The sequence below is a fragment of the Zingiber officinale genome, chromosome 8A, assembly GCF_018446385.1.
Source record: "Zingiber officinale cultivar Zhangliang chromosome 8A, Zo_v1.1, whole genome shotgun sequence".
NCBI classification, from domain to species: domain Eukaryota; kingdom Viridiplantae; phylum Streptophyta; class Magnoliopsida; order Zingiberales; family Zingiberaceae; genus Zingiber; species Zingiber officinale.
Window position 1 is genome coordinate 124733561 of NC_056000.1, and position 15820 is coordinate 124749380.

The window sequence follows — 15820 nt, forward strand, 5'->3', positions numbered from 1 at the left end:
GTCGGGTGTCAGGGTCTGTCGGGTGAGAGAGGATGTACGGTGGCCTCCTATTGGTGGAAGGAAGGTTCCATTCGCAGGTGGTAGCAGACCACTGGAATATTCCCTGACGTATGTCAGTTATTCTCTGACAGGAGGTTATGATTCCCTGTTATTGTTGTCGCTTAGCACTTTCCGTCTCGCCCGGGTTTAGCTACAGACAGCTCAGGATGACCGTTCAAATGTTCTACCCGGCTTGAGTCTTGATGAGGAGGGCGAGCTATGGTGAGGGGCCCATCTTTCACGCCTTGATCGCTAAAAGGCTGTTTGGGAGTTGTCTTAATAAAAGTACCAGGTCTGGCTACATGACCCGAGCTAGGGAAGTCCGATCAGTTGAGAGTAGGCCAGGAACTAGTACGAGCTCCATCTTATGTCTCAGATCTGGGTACTTGCCTTGTCTGTGCCCGACTAGGAATTATGCGGCTGATGACGTGAAGCGGTTTAACTCTCTCTTTCTCCTTACTATTGACTATCACATCTTTCTTAACTTTTGAATGTTATGCCCCCTTGACTATTGACTGCCCTTGACTGCCACACCCCATTGACTTTTAATTGTTTGATTTTATCGGACTCCATCTCTATGCACCGTATCAGAGATCAACTTAAGGTATTTTTGTTTGATTCAATCGACACGCAAAAGAACAACTAATGCCGTTTTCAGAGATAAACCCCTGTGAATCAGCTGCGGCGATGATTCGGAATGTAGCGAGCATCTCTGGCCAGAACCCCGCCACGGGCACGCCGTAGCGTTTTGCGACCGGGATCGGCCACGAGGCCACCAACCCGACCACCACGCACGTCACCTCCGCCGCCTCCGCTTGCAGTAGCCGCTCCAGTTGCGCCGGCATGTAGCCCTCCATCGCTCGCTCGATGGCGGTGAAGTTCGACATGGCTTCTCCATCTGCCGGGTCGAGGCCGCTAGGGATTGAGACCAGCCGGCAACTTCCATCGGCACGGATGTCGAGGCGGCGGTGGATGAAGTCTGACGTGTCCAGTGTGGCCGCGAAGCCACGTGCATGGTGAGGTGGAGCATGGGGGAGACGTGGCCTTGAGCCGGAAACGGCACGAGAACGATCAACGATCTTGAGTGCCGCCCCATTTCCAATGTTTACCCTCTTTTTTCTTGATTTTTACTCGATTTCGATCGATTGATCGAAATGGAAGAACATGAACCACCGCAATTTATAAATTAAAAAAAAAAAAGTAAATCCGCTACCTTACCTGTCCCCCTAGTGTCGGCCCCACGGATATGGAGGGAGGTTCATGCAGGTACACAGACTATAGGCGCATGGCGGGGTAAATCCCAGGTCGTCAGTTCCTGAGAATCGACCCCTAATCATTACGTCAGAGATATCATGTGTCCATCGTCTGTGCTACGTCCTGAGGCGAACCACCGCAATTTATAATTCGGACGGGAGGCGGCTGAGATTGCGTTTGCGTTTTTAACACGTTTGGCCATTCAAATATATGGAATTACAAAATTGCAATTATAATACCAGATAAATTTTAATGGGCAAAGTAAAATGAATGATAATTATCTAACTACCCTCCACGGTGCATAGGAGTTTATTTTTATTATTATCTCTGTTTTTTCTTATCTAAATCGATACAACGAATCCCTAGTTATTATATGGTTGTAATAACTACTATGAATTTCATAGTTACACCACTATTAAATTCTAAATTTTAAAAAATCATAATTTTTAACTCAGATTAAATTATGATTTTATAATTATTATCATGCTTATTTAAATAGGAGACAAGTTCATAAGAAGAGTTATATCATCTTACTATCTTACTATTTTATGAAAAATATAGACACTTTACTAATTAATTTTAGTGAAATTTAAAATAAAATTAAGTTAATATCCTTTTATATATATAAAATATATATTATCATGATTCTCTTTAATCTCATATTTTAAAATTGACAACACGATAAGCAGAGAAACTTGTATAAATTCCTTAGGTAGGTGATATTAGAAAGCATATCGTTCTCGGCCTTTTAGCTAAGATCAAGTGTAGTATCTGTTTTATAAGGAAGAGTCTATTATAGTAGTTTGCTGCTAAGATTCTTGAGCGTTGCACTACTACATGAGTCTAACGTACCCTTTCCAGGTTCAATTTATCGGCCTGGGGTACTAATTTACACATATTCATGTATTATAATAGCACATACAACGCGTGTGCGCGATGACTAATGATACGATGAATAAGATGGAGCACCCTAAGTCGGGTCGAAGTCAAGGAGGTCAAATGATGTGGAAATCAAGATAAAAAAGGAGTCAACACTCGGAGCTAACACGGTTGCTTGTCTCACTCGAGCGGCCTAGCCGATCGGACCATTGGTCCGGTCGGATCCCGAATCCCTCAAAGTCGATGAAGTTGCGAGCCATATTAGTGCTATCCGAAGCTAAGTCAAAGGTCCCTACCGAGTGCTCTGGTAGATCGGAATGAAGGTCCGATCGGACATGCTAGACACACCACCCAATCGAACGGAGCTCTTTATCTAAGTATGGAGGATAGGTTTAGACCGGGTCCTTTAGAGTGACATCCATCTTGTATCCGTCCCAATTGCTCCTACGAACAAGAGCCGATCAGGCTACCAAGGGGACTTAGTCGGCCGACTAACAAGGCATATTAGGGGTTGATCAACCCAACAACTTAATATCCCCTTTTGACGTTTTGTGCGATAGTTGTCAAAGAAATAAAAGAATATTTCCTATACAATCTTTTAGAGAGAACTTCTACTATGCAAATCAAAGAGATGGTAGGCCCATTTCTAGAAAGAATATCATAACGTCGAAGGACCAGTCCTTTTCTTAGCAATACTTCGAGATTCGTGTGGAGAATACAATTAACACTGATACGGTGCATGTTTTGTGGGGTCGGTATGATGATGTGGTTATGAGTCAATACAACAAGAGGGTCAGAAGTCAAGATGACCTGGAGGTCAGGAAGGTCAGAAGTCAAGCCTCCGTGGCCGGTCAGCAGTCAAGTTGACGTGGGGAGCGGGGAGGTCAAAAGTCAAGCTTACGTGGCCAGGGTCAAAGTTTCAGCTGACGTAGTGGTCAGAAGAAGGGATCATAAATCGGACAAGAACCAGCCTTGATAGCGGTCAAGGACCGAGCCCACGACCCAGGTTGGAAAGTGTCAACCCTTGAAAGCAGTCGACAGAGGCAGGTCTGGACACAGACCTGGCGAGCAGGTCGGAACGTACAAGCCGAGGATTACGGGTATACGAGCAGGTCTGGATATAGACCTGGCGAGCAGGTCGGGACGCACAAACCATGGATAATAACAGATAGAAGCAGGTCTGTACATAGACCTAGCGAGCAGGTCGGAACGTATGAGCCGAGGATTACGGGTATACGAGCAGGTCTGGACATAGACCAGGCGAGCAGGTCGGGACGCACAAGCCATTGATAATAACAGATAGAAGTAGGTCGGGACACAGACCTGGCGAGTAGGTCGAAACGTACAAGCCGAGGATTACGGGTATACGAGCAGGTCTGGACATAGACCTGGCGAGCAGGTCGGGATGCACAAGCCATGGATAATAACAGATAGAAGCAGGTCGGGACACAGACCTGGCGAGCAGGTCGAACGTACAAGCCGAGGATTACGGGTATACAAGCAGGTCTGGACACAGACCTGGCGAGCAGGTCGGAACGTACAAGCCGAGGATTACGGGTATACAAGCAGGTCCGGACATAGACCTGGCGAGCAGATCGGGATGCACAAGCCATGGATAATAACAGATAGAAGCAGGTCAGGACACAGACCTGGCGAGCAGGTCAGAACGTACAAGCCGAGGATTACGGGTATACGAGCAGGTGTGGACATAGACCTGGCGAGCAGGTCGGGACGCGCAAGCCATGGATAATAATAGATAAAAGCAGGTCGGGACACAGACCTGGCGAGCAGGTCGGAACGTACAAGCCGAGGATTACGGGTATACGAGCAGGTCTGGACATAGACCTGGCGAGCAGGTCGGGACGCACAAGCCATGGATAATAACATATAGAAGCAGGTCGGGACACAGACCTGGCGAGCAGGTCGAAACGTACAAGCCAAGGATTACGGGTATACAAGCAGGTCTGGACACAGACCTAGCGAGCAGGTCGGAACGTACAAGCCGAGGATTACGGGTCTACAAACAGGTCTGGACATAGACCTGCAGGTCGGGATGCACAAGCCATGGATAATAACAGATAGAAGCAGGTCGGGATACAGACCTGGCGAGCAAGTAGGAGCGTATAAGCCAAGGACAACAGGAATACAGGCAGGTCGGGGCACAGACCTAGCATGCAGGTCAGGAAGTGCTAGCCAGGTATAACAGCAGATAGAGGCAGGTCGGAGTACAGATCTCGAAATACAAACTCATCGTCCAGACGCTACAAGACAAGCAAGCCAAGGAATCGTAACCGCTTGTCAGAGAATGTCAGAAAAATAATCAGCATGTTAGGGAATATTCTTACGGTTAGGGCTCATTACTCCTTTTAATTCCCTCGTTAGCCTATGAAAAGGTGACACCTGTCATCCACCTCCAGACAAAGCCTGACAGCCGACATTCCCTGACACCCGTCAGAACCAGAAACTTCCGTTGTAGTATAAAAAGGGAGGCTTTGTCCCTTACGCAGGTACGCTCACTCGTCATTTCTCACTAGTATTTACTTTCTGTCCTTTCTCTGTGATTTCTGGGGAAAAAGTACCTGACTTGAACGTCAGAGGGCCTGACCCGGGGACTTTTTCCCTGGTTTCTGGTCTCTAACGACTGGAGGACTCGTCTGAGTGTGCGCAGAGCGACAGTGTCATCGTCCTGGTCATCTCTCACCGTCGGCCACCCGTGCGAACCTTTCCAGGGGGTACCCACTAGATTCAACTCTTCAGCGACTTTCTATCAACTTTCCGCACAACAAGGCCCGCTTTCATCCGACTCAGCTTCCGGACGGGATCAAATTTGGCGCCGTCTGTGGGAACACAACAACCTGTTCCAGAACGTGAAGATGGAGGAGTCTGGCCGTATCCATGTCACCATGACCGCCGGAGAATATGAACTTTTCAAGGAGGCCAAGCGACGAGCAGCCTCCGAGAAGCAAACAACTGTTTCGCGACCACGACAAGCGCCTGTCGAAGCTTCCAAAGAGCCCCTCCCTGTCTCAGATTGAGGTTTTAAGAGAAAACAACCTGAAACCTTTCCTCAAGCTCCTTATCGTGAGCCTGGTGTGGGGTATTACCAGCCGGAACCCCAGGGCCCTAGCCTCAAGAAAGAGCAACCTCAGGCCTCCATGGCTGAGAGTTCCTTGCCACGAGACTCGAAGAAAGGGAAAACCCTTATCGTACCAGAGGTATTCCCGGAAGATCCAGACGAAAGAGTACCATTCTCGGCCAGGATCTTGAATGAAAGACTGCCCAAAGACTATAGAGCACCATCGATCGGGGAGTATGACGGGAGCAAAGACCCTAAAGAACATCTGCGCAAATTTAAAAATGCAACCCTGCTACATCAATACAGTGATGCTGTCAAATGTCGAGTTTTCTTGAATACTTTAGCTGGCTCGGCTTTAAAACGGTTTGATGGGCTACCTCAAGGATCCATCACTTGCTTCTTAGACTTCAAGACGGCCTTCCTGCATCGATTTGCTAGTAGTAAGAAGTATCAAAAGACAGACCATTGTCTCTTTGCTCTGAAGCAAGGGCCGACTGAGCCCTTGAGAAGTTATATTAACAGCTTTAATCAAGTGGCTCAGGATGTCCCCACTGCCACTTCAGAGATTCTGATGAGCTCCTTCTCTCATGGATTGAGAGAAGGAGAATTCTTCAGAGATCTCATCAAAAATCCTGCTCGAAATTTTGATGAGATGGTGGAAAAAGCTGCCTCCTACATCAAAGTGGAAGAAGCGCAAGCAGCTAGGAGGAAAGCTGAAAGACCACCCCCACCTACCAACAAGAAGAAAAGAAGAATGCCTCAACCACCTCCTCAACCCCTGCTGCACACTCGGGAAGCTAGACCTACTTTCCAGCCCGAGCCGGAAGTCAGACCCGCACCCCGAGTTGCAGCTGTGCATGCTCCCTGACCAGGACCATGGAATGATCGGTATTGTACTTATCATCGGTCACGTACGCATGATACTAATCATTGTTTCCAGTTCGCTCGAGATTCCAAGCGGGCTGCCAAGATGGGTTTATCGCCGCCTGAGCTAGCCTCTCAATTGATTAAGATGATGGAGGAACAAAGGGGCGTGACTGGACAGGCCGGGCAATCTTGTCCCGACCTAGCAGGACCTAGTGCTCATCAACCTGGTCGGGGGAAAGAGCCAGAGGGATCGCGTGAAGCAGAGAACAGAGGCAATGCGGCCGTCAAAGAGATTGGCATGATCTCTGGTGGGCCAACTGACGGAGATTCAGGGAGAGCACGCAAGTCTCATGTCCGTCACTTGGAGGTTCATGTCGTAGGATGCAGTCAAGAGCAAGCTGTCGGCCCTGTTATTAGCTTCGGGCTAGCAGACCTGGAGGGCCTAGAGTTGCCTCATGATGTTGCCCTTATCATCAAAGCTATCATCACCAATAGCCGAGTGACTCAAGTTTTCATTGACACGGGGAGCTCGGTTAATATTCTATTCAGAACTGCATTTGAGGAGATGCAGATTGATGCTACTGAACTCCAACCGGTGGCCACATCTCTATACGGATTTACAGGCAATGAAGTGAAGCCTATGGGTCAGATTAAGCTGGCCATATCTCTGGGCACCGAGCCTTTGGTGTGCACACGGAGGAGAACTTTCATAGTAGTGGACTCCCCTTCTTCTTATAATGTGATTTTGGGAAGGCCCGCCCTGCATGAATTTAGGGCCGCTGTTTTGACCTTCCACTAGAAAATTAAGTTTCTTGTTGGCGAGCAAGTCGGGGAGGTTAAAGGCTAGCAAAGGGTCTCTCGCCGGTGCTATATTGATATGGTCCGGGTGGAAGCTCGGAAAAATCAAAGGATGCAAGACGGAGGTATCCATGCTGTTCAGGAAGAGCCTTCACCTATGGCTGAAGAGCCTATTCCCTGGGAAGAGGTACAACTATATGCTGAGCGACCCAAAAGTCTAACCCGAGTGGCAAGCGACCTTCCTTCTCCCCTCAAGGAAGAATTAATGCAATGCTTGATTCGTAACCGGGACGTCTTCGCCTGGTCTACGGAGGAGTTACTTGGGGTTAGGCCAGAGGTAGCTGAGCATAAGTTACATCTACTGCCAGATTCTCGACCTGTCAAGTAAAAGAAAAGAAACTTCTCGGCTAACCAGAATAAAATAATCAGGGCTGAAGTGGACCAGTTCAGGAAGGCGGGTCACGTTAGAGAAGTATAGTTCTCGTCTTGGCTCTCTAACGTGGTTCTAGTAAAGAAGCCCAACAATAAGTGGAGGGTGTGTATAGACTTCCGAGACCTCAACCGAACCAGTCCCAAAGATTGCTATCCTCTGCCCCGGATCGATCAAATGGTTGATTCCACGGCTGGCTGCGAAAGGATCTGCATGTTGGATGCATACCAAGGGTATCATCAGATACCTTTAGCGGTGGAAGACCAAGAAAAGGTTAGCTTCATCACGGTTGACGGTACTTTCTGCTATACTATCATGCCCTTTGGTCTCAGGAACGCCGGAGCCACATATCAAAGAATGATGGACAAAATCTTCCAGGAGCAGATCGGGCGCAATGTGGAAGTTTATGTGGATGGCATACTCATCAAGTCCCCGTTAGCCGCAGATCTGGTCAAGGATGTCGAAGAAACATGCAGGACTCTCTGACAATATGGGTTGAAGTTGAACCCCTTGAAGTGCCTGTTTAGAGCTAAGGGAGGAAAATTCTTGGGTTACCTGGTGACTGAACGAGGGATAGAAGTCAATCCAGAAAAAGTTCAAACCCTGTCAAGATTCATTTCCAGGTCTGCAGACCGGGCCGCTCCTTTCTTTAAGGTGCTCAGAAATGCCTCCAAATTCCAATGGGATGAAGACTGTACTCGAGCTTTTGAGCTGAAGAAGTACTTGGAGGCTTTGCCATCTTTATTTAAGCCAGTTGCTGGGGAACCCTTATGGGTCTACTTATCGGCCACCCCCGAGGCCGTAGGGGCTGTGCTTGTTAAGGAACATGACAATGTACAACGACCAGTGTATTTCTTCAGTCATCTATTAAAATGGGTCGAGGCTCAGTACACGACCCTGGAGAAGTTAGTTTATGGATTGGTCCTTATGGCTCGGCGGTTAAGACCCTATTTCTTATCCCATCCTATCACGGTTTTGTCCAATAGCACCATGGGAAGAGCGCTAACTAATGTAGAAGTTGCGGGCCGGCTTATCAAGTGGGTAAAGGAGTTGGGAGAATATGACATACGGTATCAGCCGCACACCGCCATTAAGGCGCAGGCCTTAGCAGATTTCTTAACAGAAATTCATCAGACCAACTCTGAAGAAACCTGGAAGGTCTATGTGGATGGATCGGCTAATCACCAGGGAAGCGGGGTTGGGGTCTTGGTAATATCTCCCCAAGGAGATATACTCCAATTGGCAGTTCGATTGAATTTCTGAGCCACGAACAATGAAGCAGAATACGAGGCTTTGTTGGCAGGACGGTTTTGACCCTATTTCTTATCGCATCCTATCACGGTTTTGACCAATAGCACCATGGGAAGAGCGCTAACTAATGTAGAAATTGCGGGCCGGCTTATCAAGTGGGTAACGGAGTTGGGAGAATATGACATACAGTATCAGCCGCACACCGCCATTAAGGCGTAGGCCTTAGCAGATTTCTTAACAGAAATTCATCAGACCAACTCTGAAGAAACCTGGAAGGTCTATGTGGATGGATCGGCTAATCACTAGGGAAGCGGGGTTGGAGTCTTGGTAATATCTCCCCAAGGAGATATACTCCAATTGGCAGTTCGATTGAATTTCTGAGCCACGAACAATGAAGCAGAATACGAGGCTTTGTTGGTAGGACTGCAAGCAGCCCGGCACGTAGGGGCAGCCCGGGTAATCATTTATTCAGATTCACAGCTAGTAACTCAGCAAGTGACAGACAACTTTATGATAAATTGTGATAAATTACAAGTGTATCGGGAATCCTATGAGAAGATGAAGGAGGAATTCACAGAGGTCACTGTAACCAAGATACCCAGGTCGGAAAATGAAAGGGCAGATGAGCTAGCAAAGATGGTCAGTTCCTTAACCACTTGGGTGTTGGACCGGTCAACGGCGTAAACTTTTCTGATCGCTCAGATAGATTTGCAAAATAATAGAGAAGCAACTATTGATTGGCGGGCACCCATGATCAACTATCTCAGGCAAGGTATCTTACCGACCGATCTAGAAGAGTCACGGCTGATCAGGAAGCAAGTTCATGCATATGTCATGATCGGAGATCAACTCTACAAGAGGTCCTTCTCTAGACCCTTACTCAAATTCTTGGGTGTAGAGGAGGCTGACTAGGCCTTACGAGAAATACATCTGGGATGTTGTGGCAGTCATGTAGGCGGACGGACTCTATCTCGCAAAGTACTCCTGGCGGGATATTTTTGGCCTACCTTATAAAGAGATGCTCACAAATTGGTAAATACCTGTCTATCCTGCCAGAAACATCAAAACTTAACACACCGTCCTACGACTCTGTTGAAAACGTCCATAGTCTCATGTCTATTTGATCAATGGGGCATGGATATTGTGAGACCATTTCCCATGACACCAGGTCAAAGATATTTCTTATTGGTGGCAGTGGATTATTTTTCTAAGTGGGTAGAAGCAGAAGCCTTGGCCCGGATCACAGAAGACGCCGTCATTCAATTTCTATAGAGGAACACTCTTTGCAGATTTGGTATTCCTCATTGATGTCAGATAATGGAAGGCAATTTCAAGGACAAAGAATCCAGGCTTGGTGCAAGGAGTTTGGCATAATGTAAGCCTTCACTTCAGTAGCATATCCACAAAGCAATGGTCAGACCGAGGTAGTTAACAGAGAAATAGTACGAGGTCTGAAGGTTAAGCTGGATCATGTGGGAGGCAATTGGGTGGAAGAGCTGTCAAGCATTCTGTGGGTCTATCGTACAACACCTCGGGAAAGTACAGGTCTAACACCATTCCACCTGGTTTATGGAAATGAAGCAGTCGTACCCATAGAAATCGGAGTGCCATCGGTCAGGAGGACATTATATGATGAAGAAAACACAGAACGGCGGTTGGCTGAGCTAGATCTTATTAGCGAAACCCGGGACAGAACGGCGGCTAGGCTGGAGGCCTATCGACAAAGAATGAGGTAAAATTATAACAGAAGAGTGATTCCCCGATTCTTCGGGGAGGGAGATCTGGTTTGGAAGCAATTCAAGCCCGTGGGGGACGTGACCAAGCTAGGACTTAAGTGGGACGGGCCTTACAAAGTCATTAAAAAGTTAGCGTCCGGAGCCTATTACTTACAAGATGAACGAGGCAAGAAGCTAGACCAACCCTGGAGTGCTAATTACTTGCGATCTTATCGAGCTTAAAGGAGCACGCCAAGAAGAGTAAGCCGGGCGGTAAGCCGAGCTGTCACTTACCCGACAAACCAGGGTAGCAGACCGGGGAAAAGCGGATCGGAAAGAATAGAAGAAGATGTGAAAGCGGAAATTGTATGTCCTAATACTTTTTGTGGAAAAACTAAGCAATTTTAGTAAATGCAAGCCTTAGAGGGAAAGTGGAAAAATAACAAAATACTTTACAAGAAATTGTCAAGTCATTATGTACAAGTAGCCAAGAAAGATCATTTGAAGGGAGCAAAAATTTCATCTGGGATCTCTTTAAGGATATGGTCATGATCTAAAAATTTAGGAGGAGGGGCTGATTTCAAATAGTCTTGTTCATAAAATTGACGTAGAGCCCCGGTCGCACCATAAATAACAGAAGTGGAGAAGCACTGCCCTGCTTGAGTATAGAATTCTGGAGAACCCAGGTACAGAGCGCGGCTCTGTTGACAGCGATCATTCTCTCCCTCTTTATAAAGGGTCAGAGTTGTTGATACTCCTTCTGCAGTAGCCCTAGCCTGAGTCAGTTCATTTCGGGTGGCTGCCAGTTCTGCTGCTTAGGAGGTCAATTGGGCCTCATGGGATTTCAACTTCTTGTCTTGCTCCTGCGCTAAAGTCTAGGCAGCACACAGTTTTTGAGTTAATTGATCCATAACTCGCTGATGCTCCAAAGTTTACTGATCCATGCATTGCTAGTGCATAACTTCAACTTGGCTCTTCTCTTCCCTGAGGTCCTTAAGCTTTTGGTCAGATATAGTCAAGGATACTTCAAGACTATTCTTCTTTTTTGTTAGAGCTTTTATTTCAGCCCTCAGGGCGTGACTAGCCTGCGCCGAGTTGCTCAGTTGAAGTTCCAGCTCAGCTACCTTGTCTTGCAGCATCTTATTTTGATGATGGGATGCGTGAAAGGATTGATTTATCATCAAGGATTCTGCACAGGCCTGGGACATAGAAGAAACATCTGATAAGAATGGGGAAGATAATAGGGACAGCAAGCCATCATGGAAGCTGACCTTGATGTATAGCTCAGAAAATCTATCCATCTGGGCAAGGGGCGGCAAAAGTTCCATCTGACGCCTGCTTTCTTCCCACACAGTAGCTAGACGACCTTTCATGGTCAAGGAGCTGGTGGGAACGTCACGCCTTCACTGTAGTCCAGCCTCTGAAGGAGCAGTGGTACGATAATAAAGAGGGACAGGTGGAGGCGGTTGTGAAGGCCCTGCGGCGGAGTTAGAAGGCTCAGCAGTTCACCCAGAAGGAGCTGATGGAGGCACAGGAGATGACTCTGGAGGCGAGGTAGCTGGCGGAGAGCGACGAGAGGGATCGACCTCGGTGCTCTAGTGCTGCGGTGACGTAGAAGGTTGCGTAGGAAGTTGAGCTGGAGGAGAAGGTTGAGCAGTGGGAGGCTCAACTGGAATTGCGGTGGGATTCGGCGAAACATCTGCCTGGCTCGGGACAGGAGGCGGAGTCACAATAGGAGGTGGAAGAGAGGCAGCTGCAACCGGAGGAGGAGGAGAAGGGATAGAGGACGGGTCTGAGTCTGACACAGGACGAGGGGCTCGGCGTCGACGTCTCTGAGCCAATGGCTGATCATCCGAATCAGAATCATCAGAATGTAGCTGAGCCCTACGTCTAGAAGCAGAAGGGGCATCCTGGCTCAAGCGATCATTAGTAGCACGGGCTTGGCGAGCTGCCTGAGACACCTCCCTAAAAGCAGGGCTAGCGTAGGGAACATTGCCTGATCTTCGACCTAGGCCCAAACCAGGTATATAAGTGGCTCGGGGAGGATTAACCGATTGGAGAGGTGTTGGGGTAATAGGCCGGGTTGTACGCGGGGCTTGGGGCAAATAGGGGTGGTCGGTCGGGGTGGACGCACAGTCCGGGGGCGAGTAGGGCGAGCCAAGGGGGCGGGTCGGACACCAGAACACCCTCGTTGAGCAGGTCGGGGGGAGTATTGGCCGGGGAAGCCCCACCGATTGAAGTCGAAAATGAGTAGGGGAGTGCTCTTCTTTGTAAAATGACCCGACCCCACCTCATGATTTCCATGTCACTCAGAGGAAGAGGCTGAACCTCTGAGGCACGGGTTAAGACTTCAGCTACACAGGATAAAGCAGGGGGTCAGTGGCCATAGAAAAAAAAAACAAAATATTTTCGAAGCGGGGACGAAACTGAGAGGGAAGCTTACCCAGGGAATGAGATGTATCCGGAGTAAGAGAGCTTAGGCGGAAGTAGGCCAGTAACTCCTCAGACAATAAGCGGGTTAAGTTTAATTGCCAGCCCGCTAGGTGAGAGGAAGCCTCTATATAAGAGGTATCAAGATGAAAATCCTTCAGCGGTGGACTCGGGGGAAGTGAAGATTGCCATCACAAGGGCCACTCCACCTCCTGGGGGAATCGAATGAAGAAAAATTTATGCCTCCAGCTTGGGTCAGAAGGCGGCAGGGGCGAGAAAAAAGCAGTCCAAAGACGAGGTTGGAAGCGGAAGGTGCCTTCTTCCTGTTGTCGAAGGGTGAAAAAGCAATGGAACAAGTGGACGGACCAGGACAACTCGCAAATGTCGCAAAGGACCACAAAGCCACAGAGGAGTCTTATAGAATTCGACGTCAACTGTCCTAGAGGAATCTTAAAATGGCGGCACACGTCCGAAAAGAAGGGGTGCAAGGGAAGACGAAGGCCGACCACGAAGTGCTCTTTAAAGAAAGTGCAATATCCATGGGGAGGATAAAAAAATCGATGTATCCCGGTAGGAATGACCACATGCGCATTATCCCCGACTCCGTAGGTATAGCGCAGGTCATCCCGATCCAATTCATCTAAAGTGGATGAACTAGGGTAATACACCGCCGCCAAAGAAGAAAGAAAAGAGGGGGATGCCATGAGAAAAGAAATGGAAGGAAAGAAAAAAGGACCGAGTGGGGAGCTAGCAATGCAAAAGCAAAGGTTCGGGAATGATACTGGACTCCAGTGGAAGGAAGAGGAAGGCGGACCAAGCCTAGAGGCAAAGCTTGAGGAGATTATTTATAGCCGCCAGGCAGAGGGGCAGTTTCGTCATACTATCATCCATCAGAGCAAAATAATTGGCGGGAACAAAGAGAACCGACGAATCTTCCTTGAAAATAACGTCCAAGGGTATATTTGGAAAAGTACCAACGCGAAGTACGAGGAGACGGATCTCGGGAAAAGACGCAGCAGTTGTCTTATAGAAAAATGCCTTCACATTCCCGGTCTGGGCTTAATCGTTAATTAATTTCCCGGTCTGAAGTTATCCTAACCTGGTTACAGATGAAAGAATAGATTGGAAAATAGAATCGAGTCGGGGCTGTCAGCAAAGGAGAGCAAGATGAACAGGTCGGGATATAAACGCAGATCGGGCAAGCGACTAAGTTAAGTGGTCCACAGAAGAAAGTAAGGAAAATAGATCGAAGTAAAAGGGGGATTCCTGGTTGGGGTCCAATAAGACGATATGGACAGCTAAAGCACATGTTCTCTTGATCGTGGGTCGTATTGGTTGGGTAATATGCAATGCAACTGAGAAGAGGGTTAACATTACGTATCATAAGAGAATCAAAAACCAAGGGTCATGAAATATCATAGGAAGGACAAATAGTGCAAAGAAAAGGCAAATCCATGATTACACAGCAAATAGTTCGAGTGAAAGTTTAACAGCTTCAGGTGTACATTAAAAATTCAGCATTAAGAGCCACATCCAGGATCATTGTCAGCAGGGGGCTCAGGGAGGCTAGGTTCAGCATCAGTAGGTGGCTCGGGGAGGAGAAACAAGTCATCATCATCTTTGAAAGAAGGGAATGCCCCGTCTGGAATCTCGTCCATTATGCGACCAGTATTTAAGAAATCTTCTGAAGGTGCAGCACGAAGCAGATTCTATTCAAACATTTGATGAGCCCCTCCAGCCGCGCCGCAGCATACCATGAAATTCATCAGATCCCCTATCTTCCTCAGGAAAAGGGGGAGGAGACGTATGCTTGCCTGTATGCTCGTAGACGACCCACTTCTCCCGCCTGGTAGTCAGTCAACTCTGCCTGGACCTTCTCCGTATCAGCTCTAGCCTTTTCTGCATCAGCCCGGGCCAAAGTCAAATCTTGTTGACCCTGAGAAACATTCTCTTAAGCTTTCAGAAGGTCGGCCTGCATTGATCTAATGATCGCTTGGCTGGCCTCCCACTGGCTGTGAAGAGCCTTCTCCCGGTCTGAACTAGAGGCCAGTTGACCCTGGACACCAGTTAAAGTCTTTTGAAGGGCCTCCCTGGTTTCCTGTAAACTCGTCAATCAAGAGTCCTGTTCATCCATCTTCGCTACCAGCGAGCGACGCCTCTCTGCCTCGGAAGCTAATTTAGACTCGCTCGTCCGCAAAGCCGTTTCCAAAGTTTTAATTTTGTCAAAAGTCGCATGGGAAATGTTGCGGGCTGACTCTGCAGACTCCCCAATCAGTCGAAGATAGCTTGCTAAGTCCCCAGGGGTTGGATTGAGGGGATCACGAGGAGTTAGCGACAGCTCTAACTCCTGAAGACGGACCTTCAATACATCATTCTCCTTATGCAAGCGAGTGGCGTATTGAATGACACTCAGATTGACGGAATAGGCCTGTGTTAGATAAAGGAAGAAAGATTATAAAAAATTTCAGCAGAGGAGCATTGAGATAAGAAGACTTACAGAAACAATCTGGCAAGCCGCTTGATCTAGCCCCATCATCGGGGGATTCTTCCAAAACTTTCGATTGCCTGAGCGCCAGGACGCCGCTAAATCGCCCTCTAATTCAACCAGGGCAACCTGGGGAGGAGCCTCTTCTACAGTTCCTTCGGCAACACCAGGCTCTGTGGAAAAAGGCAGGCGCCAAGAGTCAGTAAAGGCATACTTCTTACGAATTTTCCTCCGAGATCGAGAAGTAGAGGCCGGAGTAGTTATCGGGAGCGCAGCAGATAAAGGGGCAAAACTCTCGGACTGGACAGTGGCAGGAAGAGGGGCCTGTTGGAGTGTATACTGAAAGCCTAAGCTTTGTAAACATTTATTATGAATAAAGAATCACATTTGGTCTAATTGTCTACATTTGTTTGTAGTTGTTCATTTAATTTATATTGTAGATAACATAGTATATGGTGTCACATACAGAAGATGATGTTATCAGTACCTTATAAATTATAAACAGTAGCTCACGACCAAAATGGAAAAGGAACAAACCATTAGAAGGTCGTAGTGTAATTAGGTATTAGTTTATCTTGACTATATAATTACACTAG

General features: G+C 47.8%; 1 protein-coding gene and 2 pseudogenes across 1 annotated transcript; 1 reads left to right on the forward strand and 2 right to left on the reverse strand.

Annotated features, from left to right (window-relative positions):
* Positions 1–638: 638 nt before the first annotated feature.
* On the reverse strand, positions 639–1135 carry LOC122011215 (annotated as a pseudogene).
* An 889-nt stretch (positions 1136–2024) lies between these two features.
* On the forward strand, positions 2025–2150 carry LOC122013065 (annotated as a pseudogene).
* Positions 2151–11904: 9754 nt separating this feature from the next.
* On the reverse strand, positions 11905–14397 carry LOC122011216 (proline-rich receptor-like protein kinase PERK10). The gene is made up of 3 exons (XM_042567618.1): positions 14271–14397; positions 12444–12663; positions 11905–12274 (listed from the first exon to the last, which is right to left on the reverse strand). Exons 1-3 carry the CDS (start codon positions 14395–14397, stop codon positions 11905–11907), a joined length of 717 nt encoding a protein of 238 aa, XP_042423552.1.
* Between the last annotated feature and the right edge of the window lie 1423 nt (positions 14398–15820).